Below are 18,822 nucleotides of genomic sequence, written 5' to 3'. Positions count from 1 at the left end.
GTAGACAGCACACTATTGTTTGTCATAAATGGTAGACGTTAGCAGTAAATTGACAGTATTTGGAAAAGGTACTACTGCACATTGGAACTTTATAGCAGTGTTGGAATATCATAAGGCCCAGAACTGTAGGGGGCACACAACTCTGGCTCCATCTGCCCTACAGAAGTGCCATATACCAATATTAAAGTAATACGGCAGTAATAAAAAAAGTGAGATATTGATATTTTTATTACCATGCCTTTAGTTGACTATGCAGGGGTGAGGCTTTTTTAAACAAATATATTAGTCATTGCTAGATGTAATGAGGGGTGTTGCAATCTTTATTAGATAAGTGAGAAAACTGCAGGAAAGGGGGGGGGGAGACATAGAGAGAATATTATGTACTGTGTGTAAAAGTTCTCTCTGTCAAAGTATTTTGCAAACTAACATGACCATCTTCTAACATAGTCCACATGGAGCATTTAACTAACTCTTCCGATCACATATGTATTCTGCAGCGTTACCTAAACCTTAGCCCTAAAAGATCTCTACAAGTAAATACCTTTGCATTATTACCATCTCTACCATACCTCATCTGATATTTAAGACCCAAATATCCTAAAGGAAATGATGTGGCTATCTGTTAACTTTACGAACAGTCCCTTATTTTTATGCAGGTAGGAGATGTCTTAAATAGTTCAGCTTTTCAGGGGAAGGCACACCTGCACTATAGCTCAGGATTAAATAAAAGAAAAGATGCAGGAAAAAAACAGCTGATCTCTAACAATTACAATATGCTATCTTTCAATGCTACAGTACAAGTAATTAACCAACATCATTCAATACTGCTACAAATGTATTTCCTAGTTCTTCATTTATTTAGAAGAAAGTTTATACCATTTTGAATTCTACAGTGGATGCAATAGAGGAATTAATATAATAGAGACTGGGGGCATATTCAATTAGGTTTGGAGATTATGGTTATGTGGCTGCACATTACATAAGATAATATGGTACCTCAACAACGTGGATTTCCCTTCATAACCCTATGGAGGCGAAGTAAAATTCACGTTATTACAGTAACGCGTAGTACCTTCGCTGCCTGTTCCAGAGTGTAACAACAATCACGGGACCTAATGGAATATGACCCAAAGTTTAATTGTTTCAAATTATGTCATGATCTAAATACCCAAATCATGTGGGTACACCAGCTTGCACCTCCATTCTATTCAATCACAGTGGTACAAGGTTAAGTGAGTGTGAGGATACCACCCTTAGCTGGGATGGAAGTTACCCTCTGTGGGATTCAACTCACTTGGGTAGACCAGGATATATCCAAAATAAGACTTTATTACGACAGCACAACACCACAAGACGTTCACAAGTTACAGGGTAAATGGTAGCATGTATCCTCCAGCAGTCTCCTGCAGTCAGCACTCCAAAGTAATAATCTCTGTCTCTTTCAGGGTCTTATCCTCCCGCAATATTACCACTACCGATTAGCAAAACAGTCAGGGTGTTCCCCAGCCTGGGATACTGGCTCACACAGCCCCTGTCCTGGTAGGGTTTCCTCCAGCGGCACCACGATGCCTGGCCCAGAGTCCTTTTCACTGATGTCTTCTACACCAGGATCCTCCAAACTAGAATAGCCCCACTGGCATTCTCCTAGCCCTATATTATTTTCTGTATACCCAGGAAGTAGGGTCAAATGTCTCAAACCTCCCCTTTACAGTAGGGGTCTCCCAGTCAACAATTTAGCTGCTAGACATACTGTCCCTGTTACCTTGATTAGACAATAGAATGGCTTGACTCAATTAGCTGTTTTGGCTGGATACACTACACATGGGGTTACAATAGTACATCAAGGAATGACACTGCACGCTTACATGGAACAATAAGACTTTTGACACATTATATCAGCAGGGTTACACAATATAAGTCTGTGATACCTTTTGATACAATTACCTTTATATTGATACATATTGATACATTTCCCCATGCTATTTCAACCAATATATTACTCATATACAATGTGAGGCACATTGCATATGAGTAGAAGTTCTAACCTCATTACCTCTCAGGTTATCTGTTGACCTAGCTAATTAACATGGGCTGCCAACTAGTTAACTCAGACATTGTTCTGATAACAAACCAAATCTCAGCTGCCCCCCCATAACAATGGACATTGGAGACAAATGGTAATTACATTAGCTAGCACAAGCAAAATGACTTCTGCTGTTCTGTTATTTTCACACAGTATGGCAATATTCTTTATATTTATACTACATAAAATATCGCAGGTAATAGTATGGGAAAAATGTACCTAATAACATGAAATAATAATACACATAATACACCGATGCTCTGGTGTATATACTTAGACTGGGCCAAGGATTAAAAAGTACATTAAACCGTGAGAAACGGGTGATGATTACATAGTTCTCAGTCCAGTAGCAACCCGTTTCCTCACAGTGAGGATGAAACAATGGATGTGATGGCTGTGTGATTGGCTGTTCACCAAAAATGAATATTGGTCCATGTGTTCTTATTTTCTCACTGAATATTACTGTAACCTTTTCATAAAAATACTCTCATGTTAAAGTTGTATATAAAGAATCATGTGTTGAAACCCAAATATAATCACTACATTGACATAAATTAAATAGTTAACATTGAGCTATACATTTCCTGTGTTTGAGAAATTCCCTTTGAGCAATATACTATATGTCCCTGCAGGCATGCCACAACAAAGATACATTTGGACTAGTGGTGCAATTGATAGCCAACAAAGCCATGGGAGGCACACTCAGTCACGCTATACCAGTCTCTTATCCCTTTACAATTTATTATCTACTAAACTTGAACTTGACTGATCAACAATAACTTTTTTTTTAAAAAAGGTGTTCGGTTTTAAACCATCAATGTCCATGTTAATATCAGCCCTCTCTAATCTACAATATTAGACAAATTCTTTCCACTTACCACTTTGAAAAAATATGTGGCATCATTTATTTTCCAGTTAGATTATTTTTATATTGCATATATTAAAAATTCCTCAGAATCTAGTCTGATGGGCGTAGTTAAAGAATATGTTCACCTGTTAGATTTTTTTTCAAATAATATACCTATGCTCATTTGATAGTTAGATACATTACTCTAGTAGGCAGCATCTAATATACCTGACCCGTGTGAATGTATTTTGCTCATTCAGGGGGCCATATATTCTACAGAGAAAAAGGAAAGGCTTCTACCACCACTGCTGCATCATTAGTCTAATATCATCAGGTATCTTCTAGAGAGTAGATGTAATGAACAAATGACATAGGTATATCATTTCAATTTTAAAAAATATATATGGATCTTTTGCATTTTATTATTTGCCATAATTTTTCACAACAATGGACATATCCTTTAAAGGATATGTACTCTCCAGTGCTTCTTGTTTCTGTGATGAGCGTGCCTATCTCCTCTAGTTACACTTGTGCTTACAAAGGCTTTGAAGAGAAAGCTGAGAAACTCTTGCTTAGTGCATACTAGTTGTTGATAGTGAAATAAGGGATAGATAAGCTATGTTTTTTCTCACCATTTTATATTCTCTTGGTCATTAAATATCCACTTATACCACTACCAAGATGGCATAGTACTAAATGTTTTTTAAACTTGAATTACCACTTTTGGATTTTCAAATGCAACTTAAGATTCCTATGCACATATGTCATTACTTCTTCTGTTTCTTTATATCTTGCTAAAATAAAAATTATATTTTGAAATCTTTATATAATATTTTTGCCTTTCTTGATTGCTTTTTCAATAGTAATGTTTTTTACTTTTAGACAAAATAGAAGATGAGCTGGAAATGACAACAGTTTGTTATCGACCAGAAGGACTAGAACAACTTGAGGCACAAACTAATTTTTCAAAAAGAGAGCTCCAGGTTCTTTACAGGGGATTCAAAAATGTAAGTTTATGTTTTTTTATTGAAAAGCAACTGCTAACAAAAGGAGCAGGCAACTAATTAAATTAGTTACTTATTTCCTGTTTTAGAGGTACCAAGACTGACTTGGTGTACTACAAATACCATATACTCTTTAAATGCTAAATACCCATTTCTTTTTATTAAACTGGTAGAATTTTTATGCACACTTACATGTCTTTGGAAGAAGTGTGAAACTGTGTTAATAGTAGTTGTTTGAAGCAACTATTTGAAATATGACATATGATAGTCTGTGAACAATGAGAATTGTGTCAGATTGAGCATGCACAGTACTGTAGTTTTGAACTACAAAATATTAATTTCAGCTATATTATTATGGAATACAAATGGTAAATACCAAAATGTTTGTTTGACACAGTCAACAAATTAAATCATTTATGTATGTATGGAAAAACACAAATATTTTATAGGTACGCTTTTTTTCCTTTGTCTTTCCATGATTAGTGTATAATATTTAGTGTATAAAATTAGTGTATAAGATTCAGTGCATTGAACCTAAACCAATAATATTAGGGAATGCTGGATTTGGAGCACACTGTCCAAAATAAACTTAGAATACCCACACCCAAATTGAGAGACAATTTTGAATTTGGATTTTGAAGCTCTAGATAGGCTCTAAGAGTATATCTATACTGGGGCAACTATGGGACCTATTTAACAAGCTCCTTATCCCCAGAAAACTGCAATTTTTGGGGACCATCACAATTTTTACTATCGCCTTTATTTATAACTAAAGGATCACAGCAGATATTGGAGATTTGTGCTGCGGTTCCACTGTTATCAAATGCAAAAGCAGTTTAACAAGTTCCAAAAAAGCTAAGATTTGTGCCCAATGACTAACACCATATGAATATCGTGTTGGCAATTTAAGCCTATTGTGGTAGACGGATCTTTGGATCCCTCACCGCATCTTACTTGCTATGCCCTCCGGTTACTATCGCAAGAGGGCGATAGTGACCATAGAGGAGATAGGAGATGGGTACACTTGTGTGTTCACAGGGACAGCAGTTTATCGTGACTGCTGTTCCAAAAAAACTATTTTGATAAATAGTCACAATCTTTCATTCCTTATCATTGTGATAAGGATTGAAAATGATTGCGTACAAAATGTGATGATTATTAAATATGCCCCCTCCTTCTCTCACTGTTCGATTATTGTGCCACCTACCTCTTAATGTGTGATTAAGAGCTCCAATCTTTCTGAAATTAAAACCTTGGACACCCATGTTTTTGTTCTGGTGTTTTCCCAGGCCATAGCACCCATCCCATACATCTTTTTAGGTCTGTTATGCACGTTTTGTCGCTATCCAATAACGATTGCCGAATCTCGATTTGTGTTTCCAACGCACAAATATTTATTCTCAAAAAGTAGCAGAATAATTCAAGCAGAATAATAATAATAAGTACAGCCGTTACTTATCGCAGGCGCTCTGGATCCAGTGAACAGTCATTCAGGCCTGAAGTCTGTGGTCAAGATGACTGAACACTAGATAAAAAGCTCCTGCTTATATGCAAACAGAAATACAGTAAAACAATGCAGATGGTGTGGCTTGCTTCTATTGGTCCAGGCTTCAGGAAGGTCCAGGGGATTGCAGATCATAGGCTAGTTCAAACTAAAGAATCCAAAGGTGGGGGTCATCTCTCCAGGGGATGTGCCCCATTTTTCACGCCAAGACTCCAGTTTCAACTAGTCCATTAGCATTTTATAGTCAGCATCATATTAAAGGTTTATTCCCTAACATCAATAACTAGAGTATGGAATGTGCGAATTAACCGGACAGCTGCTGATGTAAAGGGGATTAATATGATACCAGACATGACACATTCCTTTAACCTGTACCATGTGTATTACTAATATGCATAAAACTTATAATATTACACATAAACGCTACTATATTTCGACATAAATAACTATGTGATGCAACTACAATTAATGTGTACTATTTACAAACGTGTGTGTTTGTGCGAATGTATACAAAGGTGTAAAAACTGTCACATAATCACCGTTTCAAGTTCAGGATTATATAACATTTCTTCACAGACCATGATCTCGGTATCTCTCACCACCCTTTCAGTCTCGTTCTCAGTGTTTCTCCCAGAAGACTGTTTTCCACACTTCAACACAGTAGGAACACATTTGACACATAAACAAATTGCTAAAATGACACCCAGTATAAGGAGAAGGAGCTTACCTACGCTAGCAACCATTTCCTGTACCCACTCCCCCAGACCATAGAACCATTTCACAGGGTTCAACCACGAGAACCAACCTGCCACCTTTTCCCCCAACTCATATAATGAAGAATTATGGTTCCTTCGAAATTCCCATTTCAGTTGCAGAATTTCATCCATCTTCCGGTCTATAACCTCTTTGGGGTCATCTGTATTATTGGTGATGTACTTGCAACATTTGACACCAAACTGGGTGGCCAAAGTCACACAGAATCCACCAGTAATAGAGGTGAGATAATTCAGTACCAACCTATGTTGCACCAACTCCCTCTTGTACACTTGTTGCTCCCTTCCAGTATATCTGAAAGTGTCATCATACATCTCAGTGATATTGTCTGTCAATTTAGCTAGGTCTTGAATATATTTAAAATTGATTGTTCCCCGAGCAGTCCTGGTGAGATCTAGAGCAACCATTACTTGAAATCCAGCGGTTTCACTAATCAATTTTGTAGCTTTGGGTTCCTCACCAGGAATCATATTTCTCTTGCCACGGTGTACATACTGTGTGCGTATGTATGGTGTGGATGTATCCTTGTGAATACCAACCATTTCTTCATGAGTAATAGTCATGATTTCAGGAACCAGTTTACCTAAGAAACACAAACCCTTGGAACTCGGAGTCATCCAGGAATAAGCTTTTCTCACACAAACAAAGTACACATCATCAGGGAGAACATAAGGAACAGTATGTCCATTAATTATATCACATAAGGTTTTGACAAAACTACCCCTGCCTAATGTCTCCATTTGTTCAAGACACGTGTCAGCATGGATGACAATCTTACAATTACCTGTAGAGACCTTTCCAATGGATACTCTCTTATGTTTAGTTACACGCCCTAATTTGTGGTGTCCATCAACATTCCTGCCTATTGGTGACCTTGCAAGTCTCCCTCCAAAATGAGTGTGCCGAGCCATTGTCTGATCTGATAGGTCAGCTTCCCAATTCTCCAGACGATTTGCATGAGAGATATTCAGGCACATTAAAGATCTGTCTAAGGAGTATTGTCGAAGCTTCAGACTAGGGGACCTAGTGTTATTGTACTTCCCTTCTGTGGGCCTCCCTCCCCTTAATTCGAGCACCTCAGAGATGTTTAGTGGGAACGGCACTAGTCCTATGTTATGTTGTCCCTGAGGTACATGAGAGCACACCCAGCACTCAGTTTGGTTTAGAACCTTACCCACTAAGGAGTGATAATCCTCCAGAAGATGCCCGCCCATGTCCAGATTACCAGTGGACTGGCATTGTTGGATGCACATCTCTTCAACTAGGGAGTCACAGAACTTACAGATACAATAGTCATCAGATAATAGCCCCTCACACTGTCTCCGAGATCCAGAGCTAGCAGACCTTTTCATAACCCCTGGACCAAGCTTGATAATGAGCTGCTTTGAGTATTCTAGTAACTTTTCCTCAATATCCATTTCATTGGTATCACTACCAGAACCTTCCTCTGTCCTCCATTCTCCGTCTCAAAAATAAGGTGTCCTATAAAAAGTAAAAACAAGAAAAATCCTGGAACAAAAGAAAAACAAAAACCGCCACTCCATTGCTGGAAAGATAGTTTTGAGGCAACGTCGCTGGCTCAGGTGTCTTGACTGCAGGCTTTAGATCTCCTGGAACAGGTTTACGAGTGACAGATCTGTGTTGTCAGTCTTAGCTTTGTCTCGCACTTTCTCTGGGTTACTGACTTTCCTGCAGTGGGTGGAGTGGACCCAAGTGTCTCTCTCTGCAACCTTCAGCGATGTGGTACTGGTCAGCAGCTCTTGGTATGGGCCTTCCCAACGGTCTGTTAAACAACCTGAGTGTAAGAAATTGCAGATCATAACATAGTCCCCAGGTTCAACATCATGACAGTTCGTTTCTGGCATACCAGGTGACAGCATTTTTATTTTTTGTTGTTGTTGCTTTAGCTGTCTGCTCATTTTTATAAGATATTGTACAGTCACTTCATTATTACACTTTAAGTCGTCTTGCGGACTCACGATCAAATGAGGTTGTCGGCCAAACAGTATCTCAAAGGGGGACAGATTAAGAGGAGGTCTAGGAGTGGTTCGGATGCTATGGAGGACTAGTGGCAAAGCTTCAGGCCACGCCAACCCAGTTTCAGCCATTATCTTACCGAGCTTGTTCTTAATAGTACCATTTACTCTTTCCACCTTACCACTGGCTTGTGGTCGGTAAGGGGTGTGAAGTCTGCTACTGATTCCCATGAGTTTACACATATTTTGGAAGATATCACCAGTAAAGTGGGTACCCCTATCACTTTCGATGATTCTAGGGATACCGAACCTACACACAAACTCTTGTATAATTTTCTTTGCAGTGAACACAGCAGTATTAGTGGCTGCCAGATATGCTTCTACCCAACCGGAAAACACATCAATACATACTAACACATACTTTAGATTCCTGCAAGGTGGTAATTGGATATAGTCAATTTGTATTACCTGAAAAGGTCCGTCTGTAGGAGGGATGTGTGATGGCTCAGTTGGAATAGTTTGCCTTCTTACTAGCCTGAGAGGAAAATCCAGGAGCACACCAGTATGCTCTCACTAGTTTGCACATACCTTCTTTACCCAGGTGAGTCAGACCGTGTGCTGCTTCAGCCAGGCTTGGATAGTATGTTCTGGGAGCTACAGGCTTACCTTGTCCATCTCTCCAGAGTCCTGAGGACTCTTGACCACATCTCTTCGCCTTCCAGACCGCCTTTTCCTGCAGGGAACACAAATCTTGCATTTCAATTAATTTCTGCATGTCTAATGTCTGAAAAATCATCATAGTCTAGGTCGATACAGTCACAGGTTGCCCTGCTGCCCATTTAGCAGCTTTGTCCGCCCTGTTGTTGTACAATGACACCGGGTCTTTTTCAGAAGTGTGGGCCTTACATTTTATGATGGCTACTGTCCTGGGTAACTGTATCGCTGTCAAAAATAATTTTATGTGTTGTGAGTGTGCCACTGGCATGACTGCTGCTGTCGTAAAGTTTCTAAGATGCCAAAGGGCCCCAAAATTGTGCACTATCCCGAAGGCGTACCTAGAGTCAGTATATATATTAGCTGACTTACCCTTTGCCAACTTACAAGCTCTCCTTAATGCTACTAGTTCAGCCACCTGGGCTGAGTGAGGTGGGCCAAGGGGTCTAGCTTCTACAACATCCTGATCGTCTACAACAGCATAACCAGTACATAGTTCTCCCGTCTCTGTCTGTCTATGACAACTTCCATCTGTATAAAACATAAAATCTACATTTTCTAAGGGGGTGTCACATATGTCGGGCCTTGCAGTAAGGTCTGGTTCAGGTACTCCATACAATCATGCATATCAGTACTCTTGCCAAACTCATCACTACCCAGAGTCTCCTCACATCCCACCCTTTGTGTCTCTTGAGACACATATGGAAGGTATGTAGCTGGATTTAAGGTGCTACATCGTTTGATGGTGATGTTTGAGGGTGCCATCAGAGCTAGTTCCCATTTTGTGAATCTAGCTGAAGAGACATGTCTGGTTTGAGCTGAATTTAACAGAGCTGATACAGCATAGGGTGTGTAGACAGTTGAATCATGTCCTAATACTACGTCCTAGCTCTTACTTACCAGAAGAGCAGTTGCTGCTATACTTCTGAGACATGTTGGGAGTGATCTTGCCACATTGTCCAATTGTGCACTGTAGTATGCTACCGGTCTGCTAGCGTCACCATGTTTCTGTGTGAGGACACCTGCTGCACAACCATCAGCTTCCGTACAGTATAGCTCGAAAGGCTTTTCATAATCAGATATTCCTAATGCAGGTGCTCTAGTCAGACTATCTTTGAGATTAAAGAACGCTTGCTCTGACTCCTCTGTGTGTACGACACGTTCTGGTTTTGAGGAAGAGACTAGCTCTTGCAATGGTAATGCCAGAATAGAAAAACCTGGGATGCAGGATCTACAGTATCCACACATCCCCAAGAAGGTACGAATTTGCTTCTGACTCTGCGGCAGAGTCATGTGTTGTATAGCTTCAATTCTGTCCGTTGTCAAGTGTCTTAGCCCCTGGGTGAGACAGTGTCCTAAGTAATTGACCTTAGTCTGACATGGCTGTAACTTGTCCTTTGCCACCTTGTGCCCTGTTTGTGAGAGATGGGGCAACAACAATTTAGTATCATGTAAACATGACATAAAAGAATCAGCGCACAACAACAAATCGTCCACATATTGAATTAGAACAGACCCATTGCTTGGTTGGAAGGATTGTAAACAGTAATGTAAGGCTTGGGAGAAAATACTGGGGCTGTCAATGAACCCCTGGGGCAGTCTGGTCCATGTATATTGCACCCCCAGGTAGGAGAATGCAAAAAGGTATTGGCAGTCAGGGAGAAGAGGGACTGAGAAGAAAGCAGAATATAGATCAATGACAGTAAAATGACTAGCAGACGGTGGAATCTGCATGAGGATGACAGCTGGATTGGGCACTACGGGGAATTGGCTCTCAACAACTTTATTAATTCCCCTTAAGTCCTGGACTAATCTATAGCCCCTCCCCCCACTCTTCTTCACAGGGAAAATGGGACTATTTGCTGTGCTGGATGTACAAATTAAAATCCCTTGTTGCAACAGCCTCTCAATAACAGGATATACCCCTAGTTCCACCTCTGGTTTTAATGAATACTGTGGGATGTTTGGAGCTATCCTACCACTTTTTAGATTTACCATCACAGGAGCTACATTTGCCATCAATCCAGTGTCCTGTCCATCTCTGGTCCATAGGGACCCCGGTATTTCCAGCAACATCCCCTTTACTTGAGATGGACTTTGTTCTATAACGGTAGAGTGCAACATTAACCTTTGAGGGGTGTCCAATTTATCCTGTACCTCATGCACGACCTTCTCTGGTATATCTAGGAATACACCATCTGGGGTACAGTATATGAAACATCCCATTTTACATAACAAGTCTCTTCCCAGCAAGTTAGTAGGAGCTGCTGCAGCCAAGAGAATGCTTGGTATGCAGGAGCCCGATAGTAACTTCTGTGGGTTTAGTTAAAGGATAATGTAACACTCTTCCCGTTACCCCCATAGCTGGAATAGTTATACTGGTCACCTGTAGATTGAAGAGAGAGGTTATCACAGATCTGGCCGCCCCTGTATCTACAAGACAAGTTTGTTTCCTACCAGCTATGTCAACTATCATTGTTGGTTCTTCTCTCAGACTCTCAGTTAACCTCACTGGCTGTAGACTACAAGTATGACCTGACCCCTAGCGCTATCGCTTTCCCGCACAGCATTTGCTGCTATAACATGCGCGGGCAGGTGTGAGTCTTCTAGTCTATGTGAATTCCTCCTTGGAGGATATTTACGTGACCCACCCCTATGTGTATTGTGTCTTTCCTTTTTACAATCTCTCATGAAATGTCCTTCTTCGTTACAGTTGAAACACCTGATTATTTTATGTTTCTTGTTATGTGGGTTGTATGCTGGTGGTCGTGTATGCATTCCCTCTAGAGCCTGTATACTTACCGTCATTAACCTATCACTCTTCTCTTCCTTTTTTCTAAAGACATTTTTGTCATGCTCCACAGCAGACTCCCTAAGAGAATATACTGTGATGCCTCTCCAATTAGGTAATGAGGTTTGCACTCTGGTTTTTAAATTTTCCCTAAGACCATCCATTAGTACTCATACAGCTATACCTCCCTGTGATGTGGTTCCTCACCTATGTTTGATATCCCAGTGAACCGTTTTATCGCTGCTATGGCTCTAGTGAAGTAATCCAATGCTGATTCACTATCTTTTTGTTTAATGGTGAAAATTTTACTCTAATTTACTACTACTGGAAAATAGATGGCTAAATGTGTGACAATTTGTTCTATATTCTCTTGATTCACCTCAAATGTCAAGGTGTCGTCTCCCTTCAACAAACAATCTTTAATACATTTTTGTATGTTAGTATTGGGAGGAAGACATGCCCTCAACACTACACGCCAATCCTTATTGGTTGGTTCGTGTGCAAGTCTTTAACAAACTTCTGACACTTAGCCAACGCTTTTCTAGGATCTGGGAATTCAGTCATAATGGAACGTAATTCTGATCTAGTCCAAGGACAATGCATTGTAACATTTCTTAAAGGAACTACACCATCCTTATCCGCCTTCCCATTGGGAACTGATATTGTGCGGACAGCATACGTACCCACCGGTTCACTATTTTCAGGATTAACTACTTCAGTACTTTGGATGTTATCCCTCCTAGTGGTAATACTACTCTCACCTATCTCAGCCATTGCCCCCTTTCCATACTTACGCTGAACCTCTAGGCATATTAACAGCATGAGCAATGGCTGAAATTACAGTGGGTTCATCCTCTTCTTCGGAAACACTTGTTTTAAACTGATTTAAAACAGGATATAACTTAGCAAATTCCTTTTTTTAATTTTTAATAATGGCTGTACTTACTCCTCCCGCCACATAGGGTGGCGGGGGCGCGCTTGCGCTGAGTTCTCCACGCTTCTCAACGGCTGCTTCCGCTGGGCGCACGCCTCTCGCCACGCCTACTTCCGCTGTGCACTCGCTTCCCTGCCACGTGTTGCCTTACATTTGCCACAATTTCAAACAATCATTATGTTTATTTCTCACTTTCGTTGACTTAATCAACCACACTTTATCTTTTACATTATTTAGTACCTCTGCATTAAAACTCCCTATTGTTGGGAAAGGCCTAACACAATCCTTGGTCATCTTGACCCACGTGTCGCAATACGCAGTTGCGTATGCACCATATTTCTTACACATAAGAAATCTTGCTGAACCAATAGGCCCTTCCTTAGGCAGCACATTGACCATATCTAGCGTATGCTTAGCACCCATGTTGAACAATACCCTTTATGCGGACCACAGATAATACCGCAGTACTCTGTCCCTTCCAGCAAACACTTTCAACCCTTTGCTACAAGCAATCTACCGCTAGAGACCTTTAATGGCCGTGGACGTATTTCCGCAAGCCACGTCCACTCGCTTCCTTTCGCACCAGACGAGGACCCTTAACACAGAAATATCACTGTGGGCCCCAGGGCTATCAGCTTCTCGATACCCTGGCTCTATCACAAAATCTGTTGAGTTTATTATCACTGGTAGCACAAAGTCGATACAATCAGCCAGCCTTTCCAATATAATTCCTCCAAGCTGCTCTCCCAATTCACATTCATGGTTGTCCTTACCGTGCGGTTAGATCACACCGCTTACTAGTACTAATTAGCAGTAAACCTTGCGATCTATTGCTGGCGCTTTGCGAAAACCCCCTTTGTTTTCGCACTCAGTATACCTGCCCCGTATTAATACAGTAATATTCTGCGCTAGACCTAAATATGGATTAATATAGATCAGCCTAATGTGGTAAAAATGCCTTTATCAACTGGTATTAAATATACATTTGGTGGATTACAGGACATATGAATCATATACAGGGGTGTAAATAGACATCATATATACATCATAAGTACATCATATATATTGAACATATTCATATAAAAAATCTAGGGTACAATGATCCAATAGTACTGGAAAGGGAGTGGAGCAGACGGTAAAATAATATTGAGCAGATTAGAGTCCTGCGGATGTAGGGTATCCAGAAATGTATGATCCAGATAGGAGGGGGAGGAGGGGAAAAGAAAACAACGACAGTTGCATATGAAAAACAGTCTCCAATAGTCCAGCACAATAAATAAAATAAAAATGATTAAAATGAACAAAATAATGTCCAGCGGAGGAGTAAAGGGGTAATATTACTTGCGCTTGAGCCAATCCAGGATGCAGCGGAGATCCTGATGTAGCGATGATAAACCTGGTGTAATCCGTGTGGGGTCCAAACCTAAGATAGGTGATCCTCGCGAGGATTATTCAGTGTATAATCCAGAGGCCGAGAGAATGGATAGTTTGGAGAGCAGAGTAGCGAGCGGGATGTCGGCGTGCGTGCCAGCTGTGGAACGCACGCTTCCTGACTGTCACGACCGGATGTGCACAAACCGGAAGTGATGCGTGATAGGCCGACGCGTTTCGTCACCTAGGTGACTTCTTCAAGGCAGTGATGTATGTGTAGGGGAGGGCGAGTCTTATATACGCTGTGTTGGAGTATTCAGATCTTCTGAGTCACATGTTCTTATGTGATTGGCGTTTCAACGTAATCTGTCCTTTACCGTTGATAAGTGTAGATTGATCAAAAATGGAAATACAACATAACAAATGTACATGTCTCCAGAGGACTTTGTTGTATGTAATACTTATATAAACCAGAGTGCAAGAGTAATCTATATTTAAGCACACTTTAGTAAACTCACATCATAGTAATGTTATGGATGTATAAATGCGGGATACCGCATGATATGTATAGGGAGGAGGGGGGGGGGGGGAAAGGAGAGGGAGAAACTGACTGTTCCTGATGTTTAAGGTGCAGTTTGGGTCATGTGTCTCACATATCTCCAAATGTGGAGTTGAGTGTGTATGTACAGAGATATAGCCATAATGATTGTGTATACGTGTATTGATACATATATATAAATATATAGATAAAGCAGAATTAGACATCTATGTCCATATATAGATGGATGGGATGTGGATGGTATATATGTTTACGATTAGGAAAGTGATCAATGACTTCAATTAAAGAGATACAGTATAATGGGAGTGTTATACTTCTGCACTCATCTAATGTATCGTTATTAGAACAGATGGATAAAATATATAAATAGATGGTTGACAATAAGTGGCTGGTATTTTCACTCTGATGATGGTGCATTACTAGCAATCATACGGGGGTGTTAGTTCCGTTATGAGTTAGCGTCTGTTCTCTGTCACTAGGTAGGGAGATTAACTCTACAGATTGCGCACCGTGCTGAACCTGATATTCTCCATCGTTCGCACAATGGGTACTTGTCAGGCCTACACAGTATCGCCTCCGAGTTCGGGTGGGATCGGGCATGGACTGTGTGGTATGTCAGCACGGTGCGCATCTGACCTTGCCGTACGTGATGAGTTTCACAGACAGCTACAGATATCGAACTCAATATTAAGTCCTTTGGGAGTCTGGGTATCTAGTTGAAAAATCCATCTATGTTCTTCTTTGTTGATATTTTTGGTCAGATTTCCACCTCGCCAATTCTTCGCCACCCAGACTCCCAAAGGACTTAATATTGAGTTCGATATCTGGTGCGCAATCTGTAGAGTTAATCTCCCTACCTAGTGACAGAGAACAGACGCTAACTCATAACGGAACTAACACCCCCGTATGATTGCTAGTAATGCACCATCATCAGAGTGAAAATACCAGCCACTTATTGTCAACCATCTATTTATATATTTTATCCATCTGTTCTAATAACGATACATTAGATGAGTGCAGAAGTATAACACTCCCATTATACTGTATCTCTTTAATTGAAGTCATTGATCACTTTCCTAATCGTAAACATATATACCATCCACATCCCATCCATCTATATATGGACATAGATGTCTAATTCTGCTTTATCTATATATTTATATATATGTATCAATACACGTATACACAATCATTATGGCTATATCTCTGTACATACACACTCAACTCCACATTTGGAGATATGTGAGACACATGACCCAAACTGCACCTTAAACATCAGGAACAGTCAGTTTCTCCCTCTCCTTTCCCCCCCCCCTCCTCCCTATACATATCATGCGGTATCCCGCATTTATACATCCATAACATTACTATGATGTGAGTTTACTAAAGTGTGCTTAAATATAGATTACTCTTGCACTCTGGTTTATATAAGTATTACATACAACAAAGTCCTCTGGAGACATGTACATTTGTTATGTTGTATTTCCATTTTTGATCAATCTACACTTATCAACGGTAAAGGACAGATTACGTTGAAACGCCAATCACATAAGAACATGTGACTCAGAAGATCTGAATACTCCAACACAGCGTATATAAGACTCGCCCTCCCCTACACATACATCACTGCCTTGAAGAAGTCACCTAGGTGACGAAACGCGTCGGCCTATCACGCATCACTTCCGGTTTGTGCACATCCGGTCGTGACAGTCAGGAAGCGTGCGTTCCACAGCTGGCACGCACGCCGACATCCCGCTCGCTACTCTGCTCTCCAAACTATCCATTCTCTCGGCCTCTGGATTATACACTGAATAATCCTCGCGAGGATCACCTATCTTAGGTTTGGACCCCACACGGATTACACCAGGTTTATCATCGCTACATCAGGATCTCCGCTGCATCCTGGATTGGCTCAAGCGCAAGTAATATTACCCCTTTACTCCTCCGCTGGACATTATTTTGTTCATTTTAATCATTTTTATTTTATTTATTGTGCTGGACTATTGGAGACTGTTTTTCATATGCAACTGTCGTTGTTTTCTTTTCCCCTCCTCCCCCTCCTATCTGGATCATACATTTCTGGATACCCTACATCCGCAGGACTCTAATCTGCTCAATATTATTTTACCGTCTGCTCCACTCCCTTTCCAGTACTATTGGATCATTGTACCCTAGATTTTTTATATGAATATGTTCAATATATATGATGTACTTATGATGTATATATGATGTCTATTTACACCCCTGTATATGATTCATATGTCCTGTAATCCACCAAATGTATATTTAATACCAGTTGATAAAGGCATTTTTACCACATTAGGCTGATCTATATTAATCCATATTTAGGTCTAGCGCAGAATATTACTGTATTAATGCTCTATCTCAGGTTGGACTAACCTGATATTCTGCTGCTTTTACCTATACATATTCGTAGTGCGCTTCCCTCTGTTCTGCTCAATACCTGCCCCGTATACCTTCCTTCAGTTGGGCAACCTGCCTCGTCAGACAGCAACTGAGCACAATCCACAATAAATCAGTGTATCTACATCACAAAATTACACAATATACACCTTTTCTGCGCAGAAAATCAAAAGTTCCCAACAATAGTAATAACGTTTCAGAGGTTTTCACAAGTGATTATACTATGCATGTATAATAGCTATCAAAACGATTGTTTGAACACGTGGCAAATCTACCGGAAGTTCACATACGCTAGACAGGAAGTACACATACGCTAAGCAATACCATATATTAAAATGCAATATGACAATAAAAAGAAGCAGTTTTCTCTTTTGTCCCTAGATTCAAGTTAGCGCACCTTCAGATTATGCAAAACGGACATTCGGTTTCACAACACAGAGTAAATATCAGGTTTTTAACACATTGCGTTCTTGCCCGTATTTGACGCGTCTCCACCCTTTTTTGCGGAACCGAAATCCGTTGGTTTTGCGTATCGTCCGGTAACGTAACCTCCGCACGAGCCCCCAAATTGTTATGCACGTTTTTTCGCTATCCAATAACGATTGCCGAATCTCGATTTGTGTTTCCAACGCACAAATATTTATTCTCAAAAAGAAGCAGAATAATTCAAGCAGAATAATAATAATAAGTACAGCCGTTACTTATCGCAAGCGCTCTGGATCCAGTGAACAGTCATTCAGGTCTGAAGTCTGTGGTCAAGGTGACTGAACACTAGATAAAAAGCTCCTGCTTATATGTAAACAGAAATACAGTAAAACAATGCAGATGGTGTGGCTTGCTTCTATTGGTCCAGGCTTCAGGAAGGTCCAGGGGGTTGCAGATCATAGGCTAGTTCAAACTAAAGAATCCAAAGGTGGGGGTCATCTCTCCAGGGGATGTACTCCGTTTTTCCTGCCAAGACTCCAGTTTCAACTAGTCCATTAGCATTTTATAGTCAGCATCATATTAAAGGTTTATTCCCTAACATCAATAACTAGAGTATGCAATGTGCGATCTCTTCACCGAATGACCCGGACAGCTGCTGATGTAAAGGGGATTAATATGATACCAGACATGACACAATTCCTTTAGCCTGTACCATATGCATTACCAATATGCATATAACTTATAATATTACACATAAACGCTACTATATTTCGACATAAATAACTATGTGTTGCAACTACAATTAATGTGTACTATTTACAAACGTGTGTTTGTGCGAATGTATACAAAAGTGTAAAAACTGTTATTGCCACATGTTGCGGCTGGACACGCCCTTCCACGACGTAGCGTGCTCTACGCATATTTTCAGACAAAGACAACCAAGTTTGCTCGATATTAATTGAAATGACTTTATCCAATTTGCTGACTTCGACAGGTCTCAATTAAGGTCAATCAGTTATATAAAAAAATTCCCTCTTAATTTGGCTTCATCAGGAATTCAAGTTATGGGAAAAATTGTTGCTATGAGAAATAGTATTACGAGCTTAACATTTTTTGGGGGAAAATGGACTATCCTGGCATAATCAGGACACATGAAAGCCATACACATAATTTGTTGTTTTAAATAACTTTTCTGGCCACTACATGGGTACTTGTCCTCTATCTCTCTGCCCAAGCTCCCTGCCCATGCACAATTTATTGTTAAAAAAAAAATCTTCCTCAATGAAGGCTAGTGCCCAGCAACTGATTCTCTAGTTCTATATACAATTTCACATGCCTCATTGACATTAATATTGCACAGCTCAATTGCCAGTCATACTGATAGCCATCAGTCCTAGCTGAACTCTAAAATACAG

The 18,822-nt window shown here is 40.3% G+C and overlaps 1 protein-coding gene across 3 annotated transcripts in view; it reads left to right on the top strand.

Annotated features, from left to right (window-relative positions):
* The window catches only part of KCNIP1 (potassium voltage-gated channel interacting protein 1), a 692,067-nt gene that overhangs the window by 631,228 nt on the left and 42,017 nt on the right, over positions 1–18,822 (top strand). For all 3 annotated transcript variants that reach the window (XM_075209806.1, XM_075209807.1, XM_075209805.1), the window contains one exon: positions 3,813–3,937. In XM_075209806.1, coding sequence (XP_075065907.1) covers positions 3,813–3,937 — 125 coding nt within the window. The remainder of the gene's footprint in view (positions 1–3,812; positions 3,938–18,822) is intronic.

Source organism: Mixophyes fleayi, chromosome 4, assembly GCF_038048845.1.
Source record: "Mixophyes fleayi isolate aMixFle1 chromosome 4, aMixFle1.hap1, whole genome shotgun sequence".
Taxonomy (NCBI): Eukaryota; Metazoa; Chordata; class Amphibia; order Anura; family Limnodynastidae; genus Mixophyes; species Mixophyes fleayi.
This window is presented reverse-complemented; position numbering and strand designations above follow the sequence as displayed.